The sequence below is a fragment of the Penicillium arizonense genome, assembly GCF_001773325.1.
Source record: "Penicillium arizonense strain CBS 141311 chromosome Unknown PENARI_contig037, whole genome shotgun sequence".
Taxonomy (NCBI): domain Eukaryota; kingdom Fungi; phylum Ascomycota; class Eurotiomycetes; order Eurotiales; family Aspergillaceae; genus Penicillium; species Penicillium arizonense.
Window position 1 is genome coordinate 98,417 of NW_019173314.1, and position 18,154 is coordinate 116,570.

The window sequence follows — 18,154 nt, forward strand, 5'->3', positions numbered from 1 at the left end:
TCCCGAGACCCGTAGAACAGGCTTACCAGGTCCCTACTTCTGTTCAACCTCATCCGCCTCCGAATCAGTACTCTTTACTGCATGGATTCTCGTCCACTTAACCCCGAAAGCAAAACAGAATGCCGCGGCCGTCGTACCAACTGCAACAAACTACCGATGTCCATCTGTCAGCTAAAATCCCTCTACACCCTCGCCTAGGGAAGGGCCACTCACAAATGCGGAAGTAATAGCTTTGTTGTAAGATTCCAAAACCGGACGCAACAGTTTGGGGAAGTTCGCATTGGTGATTTCACGGATATCGGCAGTTCCAGCGGCAGATAACAACGCTATCTGTGTGGCATTCACACCATGGTCGTGCAGGGATTTGCCCAGAATTGAACGGAACACGATGCCTCCGATAACCTGTGTGACTGTGGCACCCAGATACTGGAAGAATAAGTTCAGAGAGATAGCAGCGGGCATGAGCTCCGGTTTATCATGGACTGCTAGTTGGACTATGAGAGAGGGCATTTGCTGGGCCATGCCGACCCCGAGACCCTGGATGACTTGGAACCCGATCCAATGGCTGGATGGTGTATTGAAAGCCGTGAACTGGGTGTATAACGCTGCGGCGGTGCACATGAAGAGAGGTCCAATGAAGAGCCAAGGGTTGTAGAAATTGACTTTCCGCGCTGTCTAGTATCAGTCGCTGATACCTTCCACGTGAAATCCGAGTGTTAAGCTTACCCAGAATACCAGAAGACAGTGTTCCCACGATCTGAGCGAGAACCGAAGCCAAAACCCGCGTACCACTTTCCAGCGGACTTGCGCCTTCCACGGCTTGGAACCACTCTGGAAGATAGTAGTTTAGGATGCCAAGAGACCCGAAATGGCAGAAGGAAAACAAGACGCTGAAGGTGATGGTTCGTCTGACAATTAGATTCCCCGGTATCATAGCGCCATCGCCCTTATAGTGCTCCCAGCCAACAAACAGCATGAGCGTCACACCTGACCCCACAAAGAGACCGATGATAGTTGCTGAGCCCCAAGGCTTTTCCGTGCCGCCCCACATCATAGCGAGAAGCAGCATGAAAATAGCGGGAATGAAGATTGCACATCCAACGAGATCCAGATTCTTGATCCGCTGGAGAGGTGTCCGATCGCGCTGAATAGATGGGGGTTTGAAGAACAAGAGCATAGCGACCAATGTCACAGCACCCGGAGGAAGGTTGACCCAGAAGCACCACCGCCATGTTGCCTTTTGCGTGAAAGCACCACCTATGACGGGTGCAAGGATTAGACCCATAGCAAAGCAACTGCTGCAGATGCCCATAAGGAGCGGTTTCGCTTTGTCCGAAGCAACGGTGAGAACAATAACAAACCCACCACTCGCGACACCGGACGCCCCGATGCCTGCGACTGCACGGCCCACAATGAAGCTGTTGCTATTCGGAGCAAAGCCACAGATGAGGCTTCCGACCATGAAGATGGAAAAGAATGTGATGTAGATCCAGCGCAGGGGAAAGGTTGCGCTCAGCTTTCCTGCCAGCGGAGTCAATGCGCACGTCGTGAGTGAGTAGGCAGCCGGATACCAGGCCAGCTGCGACGTATCCTTGAAGTCGGACGTGATGGATGGAATGGCCTATCCATGGTGTGTCAGATGATTCGATTTTCTAGGACGGGAAGCGGGTGGGTAATAGTACTGTTGCGATAACGAAGATATCCAAGGACATCAGGAAAGCACCGAAACATATACCGATGAAAATGGCCCAGAGCTTGAAGCCGTGCATCGCCGTTGGGTTTCCCTCTGGTTCCTCAGTACTGTTCTCATGTTGGGGTTGGGCAGTACCGCCAGCTTCTTCTGACTTGGTAGCTCTAGTCTCATCTGGAGACAAAGACATATTCCAGATCTAATGTGTAAATCGCGTTGAAGCGAGTGTTGTAGAATGCATCTGATAATAGGCAAACGCATGGATTGCAGAACGCGTCAGACCGGCGACATAGAAACCTCGAACAAAGAAAATAAAGACGCCGGTTCCGAATTGTGCATGAGCCGCACATAAAATAGAGTCACGTGGCAGAACTACATGTTCAAATTAAGATAAGTTAAGTTCCTTTTCCAGAGGGATACAATAGGAAATTCGACGGTCGATGACTCATGATCCTAGTGTTACAATGCCACCTCCACAGAATTAGAATTCGATAATATTGCCTCTTCATTCCGATCAGATCTCGAAGAGGAGTGCACCAGGCTCGGAAGAGCCAGGGACCGAACAAGTGATTTATGCCGGAAAATCAGGGCCGATCGGGGAAAATTAAGGGGCATTGGTGGGGACTAACGGGTCTACCCGAATCACGGGAAGTTTATCCACGATCCACGGGAATATCTGGTGACTGCCCACCTTCCGTGGTCAAGCTCCATTCTTGTTCCCATTGTACGCAAATGTGGTCGCGAATGATGTCTTTTTCTCTGTGTCTTTGTGTAATTTGTACCTTAAATAGCCGCAAAAATGGCTCCAGCATAAGCTCCCTGTTTTCAAATAACCAAATATTATCGCAATAAGGCTGGGACTAGGGTGTTTGTTGCTAAACAGATTTGCATCTTTCATAGATGAATTGAATAAACGATTACTGAATTCTGATAGATCGGTTGTTTACTAAGTTTCGTTGATGTCGAGCGTATCCAGGAATACAGCTGGGGCATACGAGGGAGAGTGGTGAATTGGGAGGGAGTGATGAATTGGGAGGGAGTGATGAATTGGGAGGGAGTGATGAATTGGGAGGGAGTGATGAATTGGGAGGGAGTGATGAATTGGGAGGGAGTGATGAATTGGGAGGGAGTGATGAATTGGGAGGGAGTGATGAATTGGGAGGGAGTGATGAATTGGGAGGGAGTGATGAATTAGGAGTGTAGTCGACTATGGGCGGTAGCGAAATAACAATATCGCCAGAGTCCCTATGTCTGTCACTTTGAAAAACAGAGATGCAGCCTCGGAACATTGAACAGCTCGCTGCATAAGTATGGAAGGTTGATATAGGTGAACTGGCTTCGCAAAAGCAGAGTGATATTAGAGGGTCTTTTGATGCATGAATCTGTATGTAGATTAAACTATATACTGAAATGGGGATGGCACGATGGCAGTCTGACATAGCAGACAGGTCGATATCAATGGAGACAGCACAACCAACCACTCCCATGTCCAGTACAGACGTAGAGAGCAGTCTCTGTAAGTGGCTATCGCACTAGTATTGAAGCTATATCATGAAAGAAGAATCTGGTGGAAAAACTGTAGTCATATTGATGATGGTAGGATGATGCTATCTCTAAGAATAGACTGCATGGTCAAGTATATACTTTGCAACCGATAAGAGAATTTACGGAGACTCATATCCCACTCCGGATGAATCTGTCGCATCCCGGGCTGCATGGTAATCGTACGGAAGATAGCTCACAAGATGGTGGCCAACGCACTCGTCAACAGCTTTGCGTTTCCGCTCATGATCACGACGAAGCTCTTCGCGCAGACGCCCAGAGTCTGCTCTCGAAATAGGCCACCAATCTGTTTGCTCCATCACAAGCTGCACTAGCTCCGAGGGTAAGCGTTTATCTAGCCCTGCAGCCTGCTGCGCTTCAGTGGCCCACCAGTCATGCTGCTGGGGTGGCACATTCCGCGTGGAGCAGATACGGTAGTGCGGATCAACTAGGCGAAGCTTGATGACAGTTAAATTTCCGGGTTGGGTAGGATCCGCAAGGTAAACGACTCTCGCTTCGACCGAAAAGTGTTAGGCCAGCTTAGCAAACGACCTTCCGGTAGTGGAATAGAACCGAACGTATGGAGTGCTTGGGGTGCTTTCTCCTCCCATAGCTCGAACTTTTCCACATCTAGAACAGTTGCCATTGTGTCCGGGACCTTGCATTCGAACTCTATTGCGTGTATTTTATCTTCATGCTCGAATGCGATACGAGGCGGAGTGACGTTTTGCGCTTCCACAACAAACAGACTCGTAGCTGCAATGCGGTCGTTGCGTAGTCCCTCGGTTTGAAAATACGTATCACCGGAATAGGTCGGCTTCTCCGGTGTGAGTTCAATGCGAGATATTTCAATAACCACCTGAAGACCATCTCGTCGAAAAGTCTCCTGTAGACGAACAGGGATATATAGATGATGTAACGGGTCTGGGAATTCACCGACCCTCTGCGGAAGTATTGCGCGCCCAGTAAATTTACTATCCTTCCATTGCTCGTAAGAAAAAGAAACACTAGGCTCGGGATGGTTAAACCAGGCTCGCCGACGACGTTTAAATCTTGCAATTTGACTCGGAAATTTGGGAATTTCCCATTGCTCAGGTTGGATTTCATCTAGTAAGTTAGGCGAGAGCTTTGGCAAGGGTTCTGCTTGTTGCCACGTTGGTGGCTCGGGGCCAGAGACATACTCGCGAACATTGTCACATCGATTTTGCCACTCTTCCCAAGTATTGCAGATCGCTTTCCAGTGAAGCATCCGTTCTACTTCGTGGAAAATTTTGCGGTCTTCCATATAATTGTGGATATGGCAACCGTATGTGAGAATCCGCGGCGGATGACGGCCACGCGTATTACCGTAGAACAGAACCTCGTTCCACGAGGGTATCGAGCAGGTGATAAGACGTTCAAGATGCCCATACAGATCTTGGTGATTTTTCGGGTTTAGATTGTTGATATAGGAGTTGATTCCAACATCCAGGGGATCCTCAGAGAGGAATTTTATCTCGCAGGGTAGCCATTGAAAGCGATTCGAGTAGCAGCTTTCGGGACCACCGTATCCAGGCTGGCGACCAAGATGAATCGGTCGTCACCTAAGTTGATCGAAAGGATATGCTGGGGGCTCTTTGTCAACTTCCCCGGTCAAACACCATAAATCACGCACGGTCACTTGTCCGCCACTAGTTAATACCGGTGTTCGAGCGTAAACAAGGGGATATAGCGATGGATCCACTAGCGGAGATTCATGATCTGCCTGTGGCCCTAATTGAGCCACTTGTCTTTGAAAGTCTTCCAAGGATACTCCCGAATCCGACGCATCCGTTTGACACACAGCTGAGGAGCTATCAAAAACCAACAGACGGCCCGTGCCCTGCCAGATCTTCGCTTTTTCGCGTAATTCCGAGATGCACCAGTCCCACGCGAGATCGCTAATTAGAAAGCCTTCCGGGCCTTTCACTACCTCCCGGTGCCACTGGGTAAGTTGTTCCTCGTCCGGATCTAGGACTAAGCGATGCCAGCCGGGAGTCTCAGTGATATGTTGTATTAATCGTAGCATAGCCATCTCACGCTTGGTTAAGCGAGGCGAGTGGCGATAGTCCACTAGTCCATGGGCAAAACGGGACTCCGGAGGGAGCTCGAAATCCAGTGGAATCCCCCCGAATCCAGGGACCTTCAGTGGACCATGGCCGACGTTGGTGAGATATGTCATTTCAGAAGGGAGTCTGAGTTTTTTCCCTCCCGATAAATAGGCAAAGAGTCCACGAGAGGTGGTGATTAAATACACCGTAACTAGTTGAAGGCTGGTATTAGCGCGGCCCCAGTCAAGAGAGGTACCTAGTTTCGAAAACCACCGCGGCTTTTGGTTTTCTAGGTTAGAAACCGCAATAGTTGGTTTTAAATAGGGGCAAAAGTAGGTTACTAAATCACGTGTATAACCTTCTATTATGAATATCCACCAGGGGGACGCTCGCTCAAAGGGATGCCGATTCTGAGCAGATTATCCACTGCAGCAACACGCGCAGGTTCGACCGTTTTAACCATATCGGTTGTGGTCCAAGATCAAGGAGTAAGTTAAGAACCGGTAGATATCCACTGGTGAAAAGAGTAACCTGCTGATTGGGCAATATTCCAACAGCCCGGGATCACATCATCATGATTTTCAACACTGAGATATTTCCAGTTTCGCAGGCCTCCTCAATCAGAATCCGTATTGCATCCAAACTGTGGCAATAGTATAAACAGGTGATGAGCCAGCTTTGAGGATTGCGAGAGCGAGTTGATGTCACTGTAATATCCAAAAATTAGAAGACCTGGTAGTTTATATCATAAGGAAGGTCAAGTAAATTCATCTTGACTAGAAAAGAGGCGAATTGTGACAGTTGAAATCGATCTGTCTGAAGCTGTTTATACATTTACACCGCCTGGCAAATTAAAGGCCACGCTAAACCGCTTTTAGGCAGGCGCCGATATGATGATGCCACCAAAACATCCAAACATTGCAGATTTAAGCAATCCTACATCTCTCTGTCATACTCCCCTAGACCGATTGAACTTAGACAAGGTATGATGCTCCTGATCTTTCCCTCATCAGCAGACGCGTTTGCCCCACGATGCCCCAGCAATGGCATCCTGTCTCCCCGCATTGCTCGCGCATCCCCCGTGGCATCTCAGACATGATGTCAGCTCCAATGGAGACTAAACGCGTTACAGTTCCAATTACGCAAGGCCAAGGGCTAATTCGATCTGATATACAGTAGTTTTGATTCCTCCACACTCAGCGCATCCCTTTATCTACAATGTCTTCCGAGGCCGCTGCATCTGTACGTCAACCGCGCGTTATGGCGCAGAGATGATTCAAGCATGAATATCATTTTCATTCTTGTTGCCTGAGACTCGGCTAATGCGCCTACAGCCCATCCCCATCCCCGATCTTACCAAGATCACCACCGAGGTACGATTCTCCCTCCCAAAACACGAAAAGCTACCGGATCTAACAATACATCCAGGCCTGCGCCGAAGCCCTGAAGAACAGCAAGGGCTACGAGCATGATGCCGTCGGCACCTGGAACTCCGAGATTATTGTAAGAGCACACTCAGCAACCACGCCCTACGCGAATTGCGACGCAATCTCTAACAAGAAAACAGAACACCGTCCTCAAAGCTTTGATCAGCGCCACCGCCCCCGAAGCCTCCAAGCCCCCTCCCTACCGCTTCACCGTGAACAGCACTATTGTGCAGCAAGGCGTGATTGACGAGACTGCTGCCGCCGAAGGCGCGCTCAGCAACGCTGGCAAGCGGGGTATGCACTCTGCCTCCGGTGCTTTCTGGGATGTTAACAAGGATGGCATGTGGACTTTCAAGTACGAGGGTGCTGAGGACCGGGGTCTAGATGTTGTTGTTTGCGTTACTTGGTTCTCGGTGGTATAAGAGCGTTCGCTTTTCCTTCTGGATGGCACCGTGCTGCTCTTGATTACTTACCTTCTTGTTCCATTTATGACTGTCATAATCATCTATCACCAGCAACTTTGGCATTGGATTCCTGAATACCTCCTTCCCCCTCAATTCTGATTGTTCATATCTAATCGTCTGTACAAAATTTCCTTTGAATGTTCCTTTTAAAAGCTATAAAGCTGCGAAGATATCCCACGGCGTGGGATTGTAGTCATCGGTTTGACCTCTCTTAGCGAGATGAAAAACGATTCTTTCGTTTTGTTCCAGGCTTTAGATAGTACCTCCAACGAGCTTTACATTCTTTGTACTGACCTTTCTTAACTTCGTTTTGTTTATTCGCCACATCCTGCTTACATTCATTTCTTCTTATGTCTGATACTTCATCACAATGAGCATCTCACCCATCTAGTTTCACACCTGGGAGCTACAGCTCCTTCAATCCCCTTTCTATGTGTGCCACCAAGAACTTGCTCCCCAGTCCCTTCACATTACGCACGCCTAGCAGCAACAATCCTGCTTCCTCTCAATAAATCCACTCAACCTACCATTAACATATCTGCCCGACACTGGTCAGCCACCAATGTCACAGATGGCTTGCAAGCCGACAATACTTCTGCAGAGCTCTCGGCTCATGCTGATGTCCGTGACGTCTCCAGCGCCATCGCTCGTGCTTGTGCCAGCGCCCTGACTAGTGCCGCCACCAATAGAATGTACGCCTTCCATAGCCTTCCTGGCAGCATCCCCCCGTACTGATCAACAAAAGCTCATCCAGGCCCTCAGCCTCGGCAATTTCTGAATGATGTCGAGTTGGAGGAGCTCAGGCGTGGGATTATGGGCTCTCCATCGGAGCGGAGCGCGAAAGTCTTTCTGATGTTCCGAGCCCTTACGTCCTATCAGTGACGACGGGAGTGGCTCTTCAACTCACGGATAGATCGAAATACCGAAGAACCGAGCCGTGGTGAATGAATCCGTTACAGCAACTGAGGGTAGGGACAGCCGCTCGGTCGATGCTATGCTTGGGGTGATAATGACAATCTGTTTACGACGCCTAGATAACATGCTGCCTTGGAGCTTACATTTGTCTGGAGAGAGGGCGGGATTAACATGATTAATGTGGTATTGATAAAAACTATCTGAGCATGTTTGTCAGATTCATAGAACAGTCATTGGTATCAGAAAACATCAGAAGAATTCAGAATCAAGGAACAAAGAGATACCCATGTGCCTCAACGACGCCATGTAGATAACCCTAAAACACCTATCCTTGCTTGCGCCATGCCATGTGTAGAATAAACCGAAGCAAAGAACGCCACCCGAAACCGTTAGGTCGAAACCACGGAACGCCGTTAAACAGAGAAAACGACTCAACTCGCGACTCGCCCCTAGCGAGGCTCAGAGTAGTCGTTCAGGGCAACACACACGGCGCCACGGTGGTGGCCACTGTACTGGCGGATGATGTTACCAGTGCTGAGCTCCCACAGGCGAGCGTAGTGGTCACTGGAGACGGTCACGAGGTAAGCAGAGTCCGCAGAGAAAGCACAGTCCCAGACCCAACGTTGATGGTTGGCGAGAGTGGTCTCCAGGAACAGGGTGTGGTTGACTGGGTCCATGGGAGGGCCATCGGGAGACGAAGTGAACGTCTGCTGGGGAGTCTCCTGGCGGGGAGGGTTGTCGGTGATACGAAGAAGGTCACGGTCCTGGGCGGGGGTGTCGAAGATGCGCAGCAAATCGCGGGATTGGGTAGGAGTCTCAGTTGGTGGAGTTGGAACTTCGGCCTGGGTTTCCGCAGGAGGGTTCTGGGCTTCCTTCTCCTTCCATTGCTTGAGAACAGCCTTGGCAGGCAGATAATCAGCATCGAGGTTCCAGACCTTCGCAGTGTGGTCGGCAGAGCAAGTCGCCAGGTGCTTCACGTCAGGAGAGAGCAGAACGCGGGTGAGGTAGTCCTTGTGGGCCTGGAAGGTGCAGACAGGAATAATGCGAGTGGTCTCGTCGGTCTGGACCATGCGCCAGAGGTAGACGTTTCCCTGCCAGAAGTCAGTACGCATCATTGACCGTAGAATCAGCAACACATACCTTTTTGTTTCCAGCGCACAGCAGAGATCCATCACTGGCAACGCTGACACTAAGCACAGCAGTGTCATCCTCAGGAATCAGCTGGTGAGTGCAAACACTTTCGCCCAGGTCCCAGACACGGACCATTCCGGCGTGGTCACCGCTGATGAGCTCGCCCTGGTTGGGGTGAATAACAACATCGTTGACGGCGGCACGGTGGACATAGTTGCGCTGGAGGCTACCGGTACGCGTATCCCAGACCTTCACGGTTCCATCTTCGGAGCTAGTGACCATCCATTTGCCCTCGCAGTGAAAGGCAACGCCGGTGATGTTGTTCGTGTGACCCTCGAAAGTAATCACAGGGTTCGGGTTGGTCGACTTGATGTCGAACAGCTTGACATTGTTATGGCCCGCGGCCGCGAGGAATCGCTTGTCAGGAGTGATGCACAGGCGATTGACCTGGGAGTCCGGGTGCTGAATAGTACGCGAGCAAATACCGGAGAGTGCTTCCCAGAAGCTGTGAGAGACAATATCAGCGCAAGTCCTGCCACAGATTGCGACCTTTGCAGTCGCCAAGAAAGCGTTTGCGCTATTGCTGAGCTCCAACTTACCGGATGGTATGGTCATACCCCGCTAGAACATGCCAACCCTCATTAGCACTATGAATGAAAAGAATGCGGGGAGGTTTGCGGTCTCCGATTCACTTACCAGTGCAAAGGATAACACTCATGTCAAAGGTTGCAGGCGTGTTGTCAGAGGCGGAATCAGGAGTTGCGATATCGTCGCATTCAGTAATGCTAAGTTCGTCCAAGGAGGAGCTAATTGAGCGACGAGGGGGGGGGAGCTAACACCGGAGACCCCGTCCCGGATGTCATCCGGCGAGTTGCCATTTCTACACGTGATCAAGGTTTCACGTGATAGAAGCGGTGTCGAGGAGACGGGGAGTTTTGACGAATGAGCGTGGCGGTCCAGTGGGCGGTGAAGAGCAACCGGCCAAGCATTCTTATCTAAATTGATAGTGGTTGCCACTAGTCCTGATTGGGAGTTACTCATGGTGGGTGTCTGCGGCATTTTGGCCAATCAGGTACTTCACCTTTAGGCGGTCAATACCATTGAACAACTTCAGTTGCCGCATGGGGGAATGCCTTGTTTAGATATCTAGCATCTCCTTTGTCTGAGCATAGTGACTGTCTGGTTTATTCTTTGCTTTATCCCACTCAATAAGTAGATCTAGTGGTAGTAGCTCTCAACAGATGGTGGGTGAATAAGGGCGGTCACAATAGCGGTGGTGCACTTGTACTGTACATGACGTATGTAATGCCGGCAGAACAATTCATTGGCCGGCAGAATAAACAAATCCAAGACATGATCACAGTGGCAGACAACGAGAGCCTCCGGCTCATTGGCTGGGTTATTCTATTCATTCCCAATCTGGGAGTGAAAAATAGCAATTTATTATTCTATGCTTCCCATTGTTCCTTGTCAGAACACCACGCGCTTGTTTTATGTCTTCCCCGTTTCCTCCCTCTTCTTCCCTCGACAATCCTCCTCAGTGCCAATTCTCGGCAGTCTCGATCATTGTAACTCATTATGGCTGGTCTCCCTTTTTGCTCCTACTCGGATGCTGTTGAATGCCCCTATGAAGGGTACTATGCCGCCTCCAATTACCCCCCTTCGGATCCTTCTCCTAGCCCTGACGATACCGCGCTGCCTAAGGGCGTGAACGACCCCAACTACTTTGACTTCGACGGCGAACTTGCAAAGTTTCAGCAGCATAACGCCCATGCCGAGGAGAATAACACGGAGCTTGACACTCATGCCAACCCAGTTATCGCGGACTCCAAGCCCGGAGAATGGGAGGTGACCCCCAACACTTCCCGCAGCGGATCTGTCAAGGAGCGGGCCGCAGAGATCGGCAAAGTTATTGATTCTATGGGAGGAAATCCTTGGGTCAATCCATGGACAGGATCGTCCTTTGAGCTTGACGAAGATGCGCCTGATATTGTGACTGCTCTTTCGGCTTCTATCTCTGACGATGAAGACGATGTGCCTCCTCAGGAATCTACATCCAATGTTGTGCTCACTATGCCTCTGCCCGCCTCGAAGAAGAAGGCCACTGCCTTAGAGCAGGTTGGCAGTACCTCGAAGAAACCCAACCCTGCAAAGGTACAGTTTCCGCAAAGATCTTTCATCCAACTGCTTGACTATGCTAATTACATTTAGAACTCTGTTACCGAGCCCCAGAAGACCCACAAGCACATAGCTTACCAGGATGTTCCTCAGTCTACTTCGCAGGCTCTTCCTCAGACAATTCACCGGTCTCCTCAGGTTGTCCACCAGTCTGTTCCTCAGACTAACTTGCAGACGCCCCAGGCCATTCAGCAGTCTCCTACTCAGGGCATGCATCGCCTTCTCCCCCAGGCTGCTACTCAGGTACTCCCTCAAGCCATTCAGCATGCTCGTTTCCAAGGCGTCCCCCAGCCCCTTGCTCAAGGAGTTCAACAGTCTCCCCAGGTTATCCACAAGCTTCTTCCCCATACTGATATGCAGGCCCACTCCCAGGTTACTCAGCATGCTTTCCAAGGTGCCTGCCGGTCTCCTCCTCAGGCCTTCCAGCTGTCTCCTACCCAGGGCATGCATCACATTATCCCTCAGGCTGCGTTGCAGACTCAGGCTCGGTTAATCCACCAGCCTGTTCCCATCAATATCCCCCGGGGCTTCCCCCAGGGCCTCATGCAAGCCGACCAGCAGTACATGTTGCCGTTCACCTCTGTCACCCCGCAGAAGCTGGTGCACAAGCCCGGTCCAATGAGAACTTCTCGTCCTGCCAAACGCCATGCCCGGGGCCCATACACCAACTACAGCCCACCCAGTACCCAGCTGGAGAGCGCTCGAGGCCAAATCGCTCAGTTGATTGCCGACAAGAAGCGTATGGAACAGAAGCTGGACAAACTCAATCCGACTAATCCCAATACTGGCAAGACTTACGTCGAGACCCTGCAGTCCAAGAATGCAGTCCTTAACTTTGAGGCTTCGATGCTGGCACAGAACATTGCAATTCGCAAGTCCCAGGTGCAGAGCTCCGAGGAGAAATATGAAGAACTTGTTGAGAAGTACAATGCCCTTGCTTCGCTGTCCCGTGCTTTCCAGAACGAGGTAGAATTGTGGCAGCGACGATACTACGAGCTTTCGGCTGCGCTGTACCAGCCTATGCTGCAGGACACCGAGATGAGCAGTGACTAGTTTCCCTGTTGAATGGTCATGAATGGAATGGAGATATGGAGTACCGCGATTCTGTTTTCTTGCTTTGATGTACTTGCGATGGATCGCGACGATACCAAGGGTTACATATCCAATGAACAATTATTATTATTGAATGCCTGTCTCTAGTAAATTTTAATCTGCATGCATTCTTTAGAACTACAAGAGCCCAATCCTTAGAGCCGCTCGAGTATTTTTTGGTCTTTCGGCACAACATTCGTTCAACAGATGTGCTCCGAGTTGAAAGACTCGATAGACAATTTGCAGCCATGTACATGTAATTGATACGGGGAGGATTTCGCGTTACATTTAGACTAATACATTCCATCTAATTCGTCCACATCATTGTTGTATTGTTGTATTGCTTTCTTGATTATTTTACTATACTATTACTTCGTGTACATATAGAACCAAACCGCCAACACCGCGCAGTGCAAGAAGACAAACCAGACCGAACGGAAATGGTATCAGGTATCATGCAATATTCATAAGAAGTTTGAGCTCGTGAAGGGAAGTAGGTTTGATAAGGTATTTGTCGATGCCGACTGTACTTGCTTGTTGCTGGAAGCCGGTTGAGGAAACGCCGGTGACGGCCATGATGCACGATGGTGTGAGGTTATTTTCTTTTTCATATTCGCGGATTTTACTAGTTGAGACGAGGCCGTCCATTACCGGCATTGAAATGTCTGTTTAGAGATTAATAAGCTGTATAAGATGGATTATACAAGAAAACGTACCCATTAGAATGAAGTCGTAGTGGTAGAGTGAGCTTTTGTATCTCTCCAGTGCAATTAGTCCATTTGAGGCTGTGTCGAAGCTGCAGCTTATTTTTCGCATAAATGTGGCCAGGATCTATGTGGTGTCAGCGTATGCAAGGATGAGGGTCATGCATATCGAATTTGCATGTAATTGGATAAGGGGATCAGTCATACCTTCACATTGATCTCATTATCATCCACAATGAGCACATGTGCAAGGCTCTTTCTGCTAGATGGCTTCGGAGTTGAGATTGCTGATCCAGGAGGGCTGGCCGCTTCAACTGTTTGCTGAGATAACCTCTTTTCGTCCATATCAGACATCGGGTTGGTGTCTTTCTCCCTTTCCCGGCCAGGAAAAAGGATCGCGGGGGTGGCACCAGGTGCAAGGATGGGAGAACTATGTGGCTCTTGTACTTCTCGCCATTTCATAATCTTTTCAGCGGCATTGTAAATTTTCTGTGGACCGAAACTGCAAAGGCAATTAGTATGAACATTCTGTTCAGCTAGAACGAGAGAGAACTTACGGCTGAGATATTCGAATGACGTTGACCAATCTTTCATTAGGGATGAGCGGCACATTCCCACTGAGTAGTACAACGAAGAAGTGTAATCTGTTCTTCGTGGACAGTTCTAAGGCCAGTTTCTCGTTCTCTTCCATTGCGCGTTGAAGTAATCTTTCCTCAATGACGATTACTTGGCCGCGTGCTTTCTCCATAGTATCAGCCAGGGAAATCTTCCAATTAAGATGTTTCATGAGGATACTGGCAATGGTGCTTTGAATGGAGAGCTTTCGTTTACCCTCAACGGTGAGTATTCCAGTTGGCGTCTCTCCCAGGTCAGGGTATTCATTGAACCCAACTAAACAGGCATGGATTGAATCGGTCGATTCTTGGGCTGTGGTCGATGATGCGCGTGTGATATCCCAGTCTGGGCGAGCTTCCAAATACTGCACAGGAATATAAACATCGGCTTGTGTCCCAATTCCAACCTCGCTCCTCACATTGATGTGGCCCCCGAGAGACGTAACCAATTGATGGACGGTGCTAAGTCCCAGCCCGACGCCTTCTGTTAGTGGGTCCTCTTGGGAAAAGGGGGTAAATAGCTTGTGTTTGATAAAGTCCGCCGCAATCCCACGGCCGGTATCAGTAATAGATAGGTGTATCAGCGGTAACTTGTCGCATCGACCCTTCATCTTTGATAGCGCCACCTCGATGAACCCAGCGGAGGTCCATTTCATGGCATTCCCCAGAAGGTTCATGACAATCCTTCTCCAGGCACCCGCCAGAGACCGAATCCTCCAGGCATCCGAGTGGTCGATTCGAACAACAACTGACATCTGGTCCTGGTGGCCGAAATGAAGGTTGCTTAGATGACCTGAATTCACGCTTGAAGACCTCCGCTCTCTAGTAGTTGCAACATGTTCGGAGGCCCTCTGTCCAGTATACAGAATGTTTGCAACTTCTTCGACCAAGTGACTGATGTCGAAATCAGAGACAAGAGTCACTGTTTCACCATCGGCGGCGGTCACATTGAGTCGATTTGTCTGTCTAAGATTGTTAATCTTGCAGAAATCCAACCTAGAAACTGATTAGTGGGGACGTAAAAGAAATCGTGCGCGAACTGTGTACTCACATGTGATTCGTCGTGTCGAGTAATGTCAACCCAGAGCTTTCAATCATGCCCACCATTTCCTCCTGGGCTGAGCCAAGAGAAGTTCCGTGGAGTAATTCAGCACTCGCCAAGATGCCATGCAGCGGCGAACGAAGCTCGTGGCTGACCGAGGAGATAAAGTCGAATTTTGATTTCTCGGTGCTGGCCCAGTGGATCCGACAAATCTCCGAGATGATGGAATCGCCAAAAACTTTAAAATAGTGCAGTTCCTCTAGGCCAAGTGCCCGGTAGCTGCTTGTGGTCCATACTAGGATTCCAGACAGCCAGCGGAACTTGTTCCAGTCCCACAAAGGAAGAAAGAGAGCGCATTTGGCACCAGGAAGACGTTTCGCGAGTTCATTTGTAATAGACTGTGTTTTGAATGACTCTGGTCCAGATTGTAAAGTTTCATTGTAGGAAGACGACAGGTAGTCCTCTCTGGAACCCACGATCGCATCTTCGAGACTCAGAATTTGACCTTGAGGGTAGGCTCTGAGAAGTCGATGCAGCAGTCCCTTTCGTATGATAGGCGGACGGCCTAAGCTCGCGTCTCCTTTTGGTGTTGTTTTAATGGCGCAACTTAACGTATCGCACGGCTCATCGAATTCATGAGAGACAACATTCGGCAGACCAAGCGGACTGGGAAGCGGCGCCATTGGGAAGTCTGTGTCAGGTGTTGGTCGTAAAGGCTCCCACTTATCGGGTTCTTCTGGCGCGCTGGAAAAAGAAGTTAGAACGATTCTAGTATCAAGGGTATTCTGCACTAACAACGCAAAGTTTGTCGGGCAAGCATCGAGAAACGCGACTCCATCTAAATCCATGGACTCCCGAAGCAAAAGACTTGCACGAGAATAAATTGCTGCAACACGTTCCGACACAGGACGTTTATCGGTTAATGATGACAGCGAAAAGTCCCTTTCGATGTTTTGAACAGGGGTCGCGTCTGCAGTGACTGAATCCTCTGGGTCCAAGACATCTCCAAGCGTCTTTTCTTCTCCAGGGCTCAAAGATATCGGCCGATCAGAAACGCCTGAATATAGAGAGGGATCGGTCGCCGATAATTGGTCTTGCAAGAAAAACATAGATTCCTCTACAGTAACAGTTGACGAAGATGCTTGTCTGGAAGTTTGTGTGATAGTTGATGTGGGTGATTGTTCGGGGCTGTGAATATCGACCTTGGGGGCGTCTATGTCACCCGGCGGCGTGGAAGGAACCGGTTTCTCGCCGCTCTCCGATTTCGCTTTTGGTGACATGTTGGCCGCACTGACACTTGATTGAAGGAGACCATTATTCGAGACCTCTGTTGGATCAAAATCTGCATGTTCTTTCACAAAGCTGGTCAGGCCCTTGACCAATTTCTCGGCGCGAATATGGGCCTGGGCAATTCGAACATTCTCCAAGTGCTGGCCAATAGCATCAGCAACTTCTTGGAGATCTCTAACATCTGAATCGCCAAACACTGTGCGTGGTTCGTCGTCTACCACACAATAAGAGCCCAGCACATAACCCGTGGCGCTGTAGAGAGGGACCTCGGCATAGAACCGCATGAACGGCCATTCTCGAACATATGGTCGGTCCTTGAAGCAGTCCTCCGCACGGAAATCTCGAATAATGTAGCGAGTGCGGTTTGCTGTCACATTGCCCGATTCTATATCGTTTGGTTCGCGCCCTGTGAACAATCGGATCGTATGGGGACACACGCCCCACATCAGATCGAGAGACCGTGCTCCGAGGTAGATGCCATCGTCGGGTAGATGCCGGTTCTTGTCGCGTAGAGAAACCGACGCCGTGGCTTCGGCAATGATATGCTGAAGTTCGCCGTCTATGATCGAAACAAAGGATCGGTTGCAGTTAAAACGATGCACGCCGAGTTGCGCCAGAGCGGTCAGGGTGATATCCTGGGCAAGCTCGCAGCTCGCCGGCTGCTCGTCCCCTTGTGGTGCAGCCAGGCTATCCTCATCCCCTGCATCTGTCGTTGCTAGTGACCGTGTTACTGTACAGTAATACCTGTTGGGGCAATGGTCAGTAACGAGTGCGATACGGACGGAACGCTACATACCTCGATAAATCGCGGATCCGCTCGCGCTCCTCCTCCTCTACAGGATCAGGATGAAAGGCTCGAGTCCCTGCCATAATTTAGACAATTAGGAGAACAACCCTTGAGCGAATAAAACAGCCGTTGACAATTCCCCATGGGTGGGGCACGTGAAAGACACTAAACCGGCTTGTGCATGAAGAGCTCTCCACCCCCAAATGTTCATTGGCCGTGCAGAAACTTATCCGACGTCCATGGGATAGGGAGAACAGTCGATATTGATTCTAGATGCATTTTTATATTAGTTGACCTGTCAGTTACTTGTATTTCTTTTTTCCCGACTGTAGTAGTCAGCTGTCAGACTATAACTTAATGGGCGGAATTCCTTCTTTTTTCCGTGTTTCTTTATTATTGGGCTATCTCAAATTCTTTTCCAGGCACATGAGGCTAAAGCTGCGGCATGATTGGTGTCCATTTGGTCTAGTTTGCTGCAACTATGGCGAAGGGATCAGGGTCAAAGCCTTGTTTTCACTGCTTCCATTTCCCGTATAGTCGACGTACTGGGTAGCTCGTTTTAGGAGAATAAGTTAAAATAATTTCAAATTTTTACATGAGATGCAGAATGCATTGCTGGTGGTTACCCCCATCAACTATAATGCCCTTTGCAGAATGTCGCTTCTTCTAAGACAAAGTTGGTCACTGTCCTTGTGAGTTTTATAGCCAATCTACCGAAAGAATTTTGGGTCGCAGTTAGAGCACCTTTTTTTCTTGAACTTAACCATATCTCATATGATATCCCATCTTTCCGGTCTTCTTCCATGGTTTATCCTCAGATAAACAACAATTTGAGGCAGTAGCCCAACCCTGGTAGGTACAGAACAATGTAGACCGGGACATTGGACTCAATTTTGGGCCTACTCCGTGTGGGCTTACTCCGTGTGGGCTTACTCCGTGTGGGCTTCGGTATATATTTTGCCGATATCTACCCGGAAGCGAGCAACAACAACTCTTAAGTTACATCGACACTCTTTGCTCCTAGTCGTTTTTCCCGTATGTAAAATATCGGTGTACAATTGGTTCACATGTTTCCTCGACTAAAATGGAGATAATTGCTTACCCAAACACCTCCATGCTTTTCTACATTAACAATACGGTTAAGTACCACAGAATCCGAGAATCTAAACCGAGCATACGAAGATTGACTCATATATATGCCGACACTGT

General features: G+C 49.4%; 6 protein-coding genes across 6 annotated transcripts; 2 read left to right on the forward strand and 4 right to left on the reverse strand.

The window, feature by feature from the left end:
- Positions 1-33: 33 nt before the first annotated feature.
- PENARI_c037G11871 (MDR family MFS transporter) lies at positions 34-1,880 on the reverse strand (the record flags this gene model as incomplete). Its single annotated transcript, XM_022636946.1, has 4 exons — positions 34-150; positions 214-671; positions 727-1,621; positions 1,683-1,880. The coding sequence occupies 4 exons, from the start codon at positions 1,878-1,880 to the stop codon at positions 34-36; spliced, it is 1,668 nt and encodes a 555-aa protein (XP_022483237.1).
- A 1,474-nt stretch (positions 1,881-3,354) lies between these two features.
- Positions 3,355-5,432, reverse strand: PENARI_c037G06169 (uncharacterized protein; the record flags this gene model as incomplete). The annotated part of the gene is made up of 3 exons (XM_022636919.1): positions 3,355-3,746; positions 3,806-4,787; positions 4,887-5,432. 3 exons carry the CDS (start codon positions 5,430-5,432, stop codon positions 3,355-3,357), a joined length of 1,920 nt encoding a protein of 639 aa, XP_022483197.1.
- Positions 5,433-6,519: 1,087 nt separating this feature from the next.
- PENARI_c037G08455 (dynein light chain Tctex-type family protein) lies at positions 6,520-7,150 on the forward strand (the record flags this gene model as incomplete). Its single annotated transcript, XM_022636936.1, has 4 exons — positions 6,520-6,543; positions 6,636-6,674; positions 6,730-6,804; positions 6,869-7,150. The coding sequence occupies 4 exons, from the start codon at positions 6,520-6,522 to the stop codon at positions 7,148-7,150; spliced, it is 420 nt and encodes a 139-aa protein (XP_022483243.1).
- A 1,406-nt stretch (positions 7,151-8,556) lies between these two features.
- On the reverse strand, positions 8,557-10,297 carry PENARI_c037G09983 (WD40 repeat domain-containing protein; the record flags this gene model as incomplete). Its single annotated transcript, XM_022636940.1, has 5 exons — positions 8,557-9,198; positions 9,248-9,743; positions 9,838-9,859; positions 9,935-10,044; positions 10,125-10,297. 5 exons carry the CDS (start codon positions 10,295-10,297, stop codon positions 8,557-8,559), a joined length of 1,443 nt encoding a protein of 480 aa, XP_022483220.1.
- Positions 10,298-10,816: 519 nt separating this feature from the next.
- PENARI_c037G01102 (PspA/IM30 family protein) lies at positions 10,817-12,469 on the forward strand (the record flags this gene model as incomplete). The annotated part of the gene is made up of 2 exons (XM_022636890.1): positions 10,817-11,392; positions 11,450-12,469. The coding sequence occupies 2 exons, from the start codon at positions 10,817-10,819 to the stop codon at positions 12,467-12,469; spliced, it is 1,596 nt and encodes a 531-aa protein (XP_022483228.1).
- A 492-nt stretch (positions 12,470-12,961) lies between these two features.
- On the reverse strand, positions 12,962-17,028 carry PENARI_c037G04405 (uncharacterized protein; the record flags this gene model as incomplete). Its single annotated transcript, XM_022636908.1, has 7 exons — positions 12,962-13,173; positions 13,225-13,339; positions 13,420-13,714; positions 13,770-14,822; positions 14,878-15,612; positions 15,664-16,902; positions 16,955-17,028. The coding sequence occupies 7 exons, from the start codon at positions 17,026-17,028 to the stop codon at positions 12,962-12,964; spliced, it is 3,723 nt and encodes a 1,240-aa protein (XP_022483203.1).
- Positions 17,029-18,154: the final 1,126 nt, after the last annotated feature.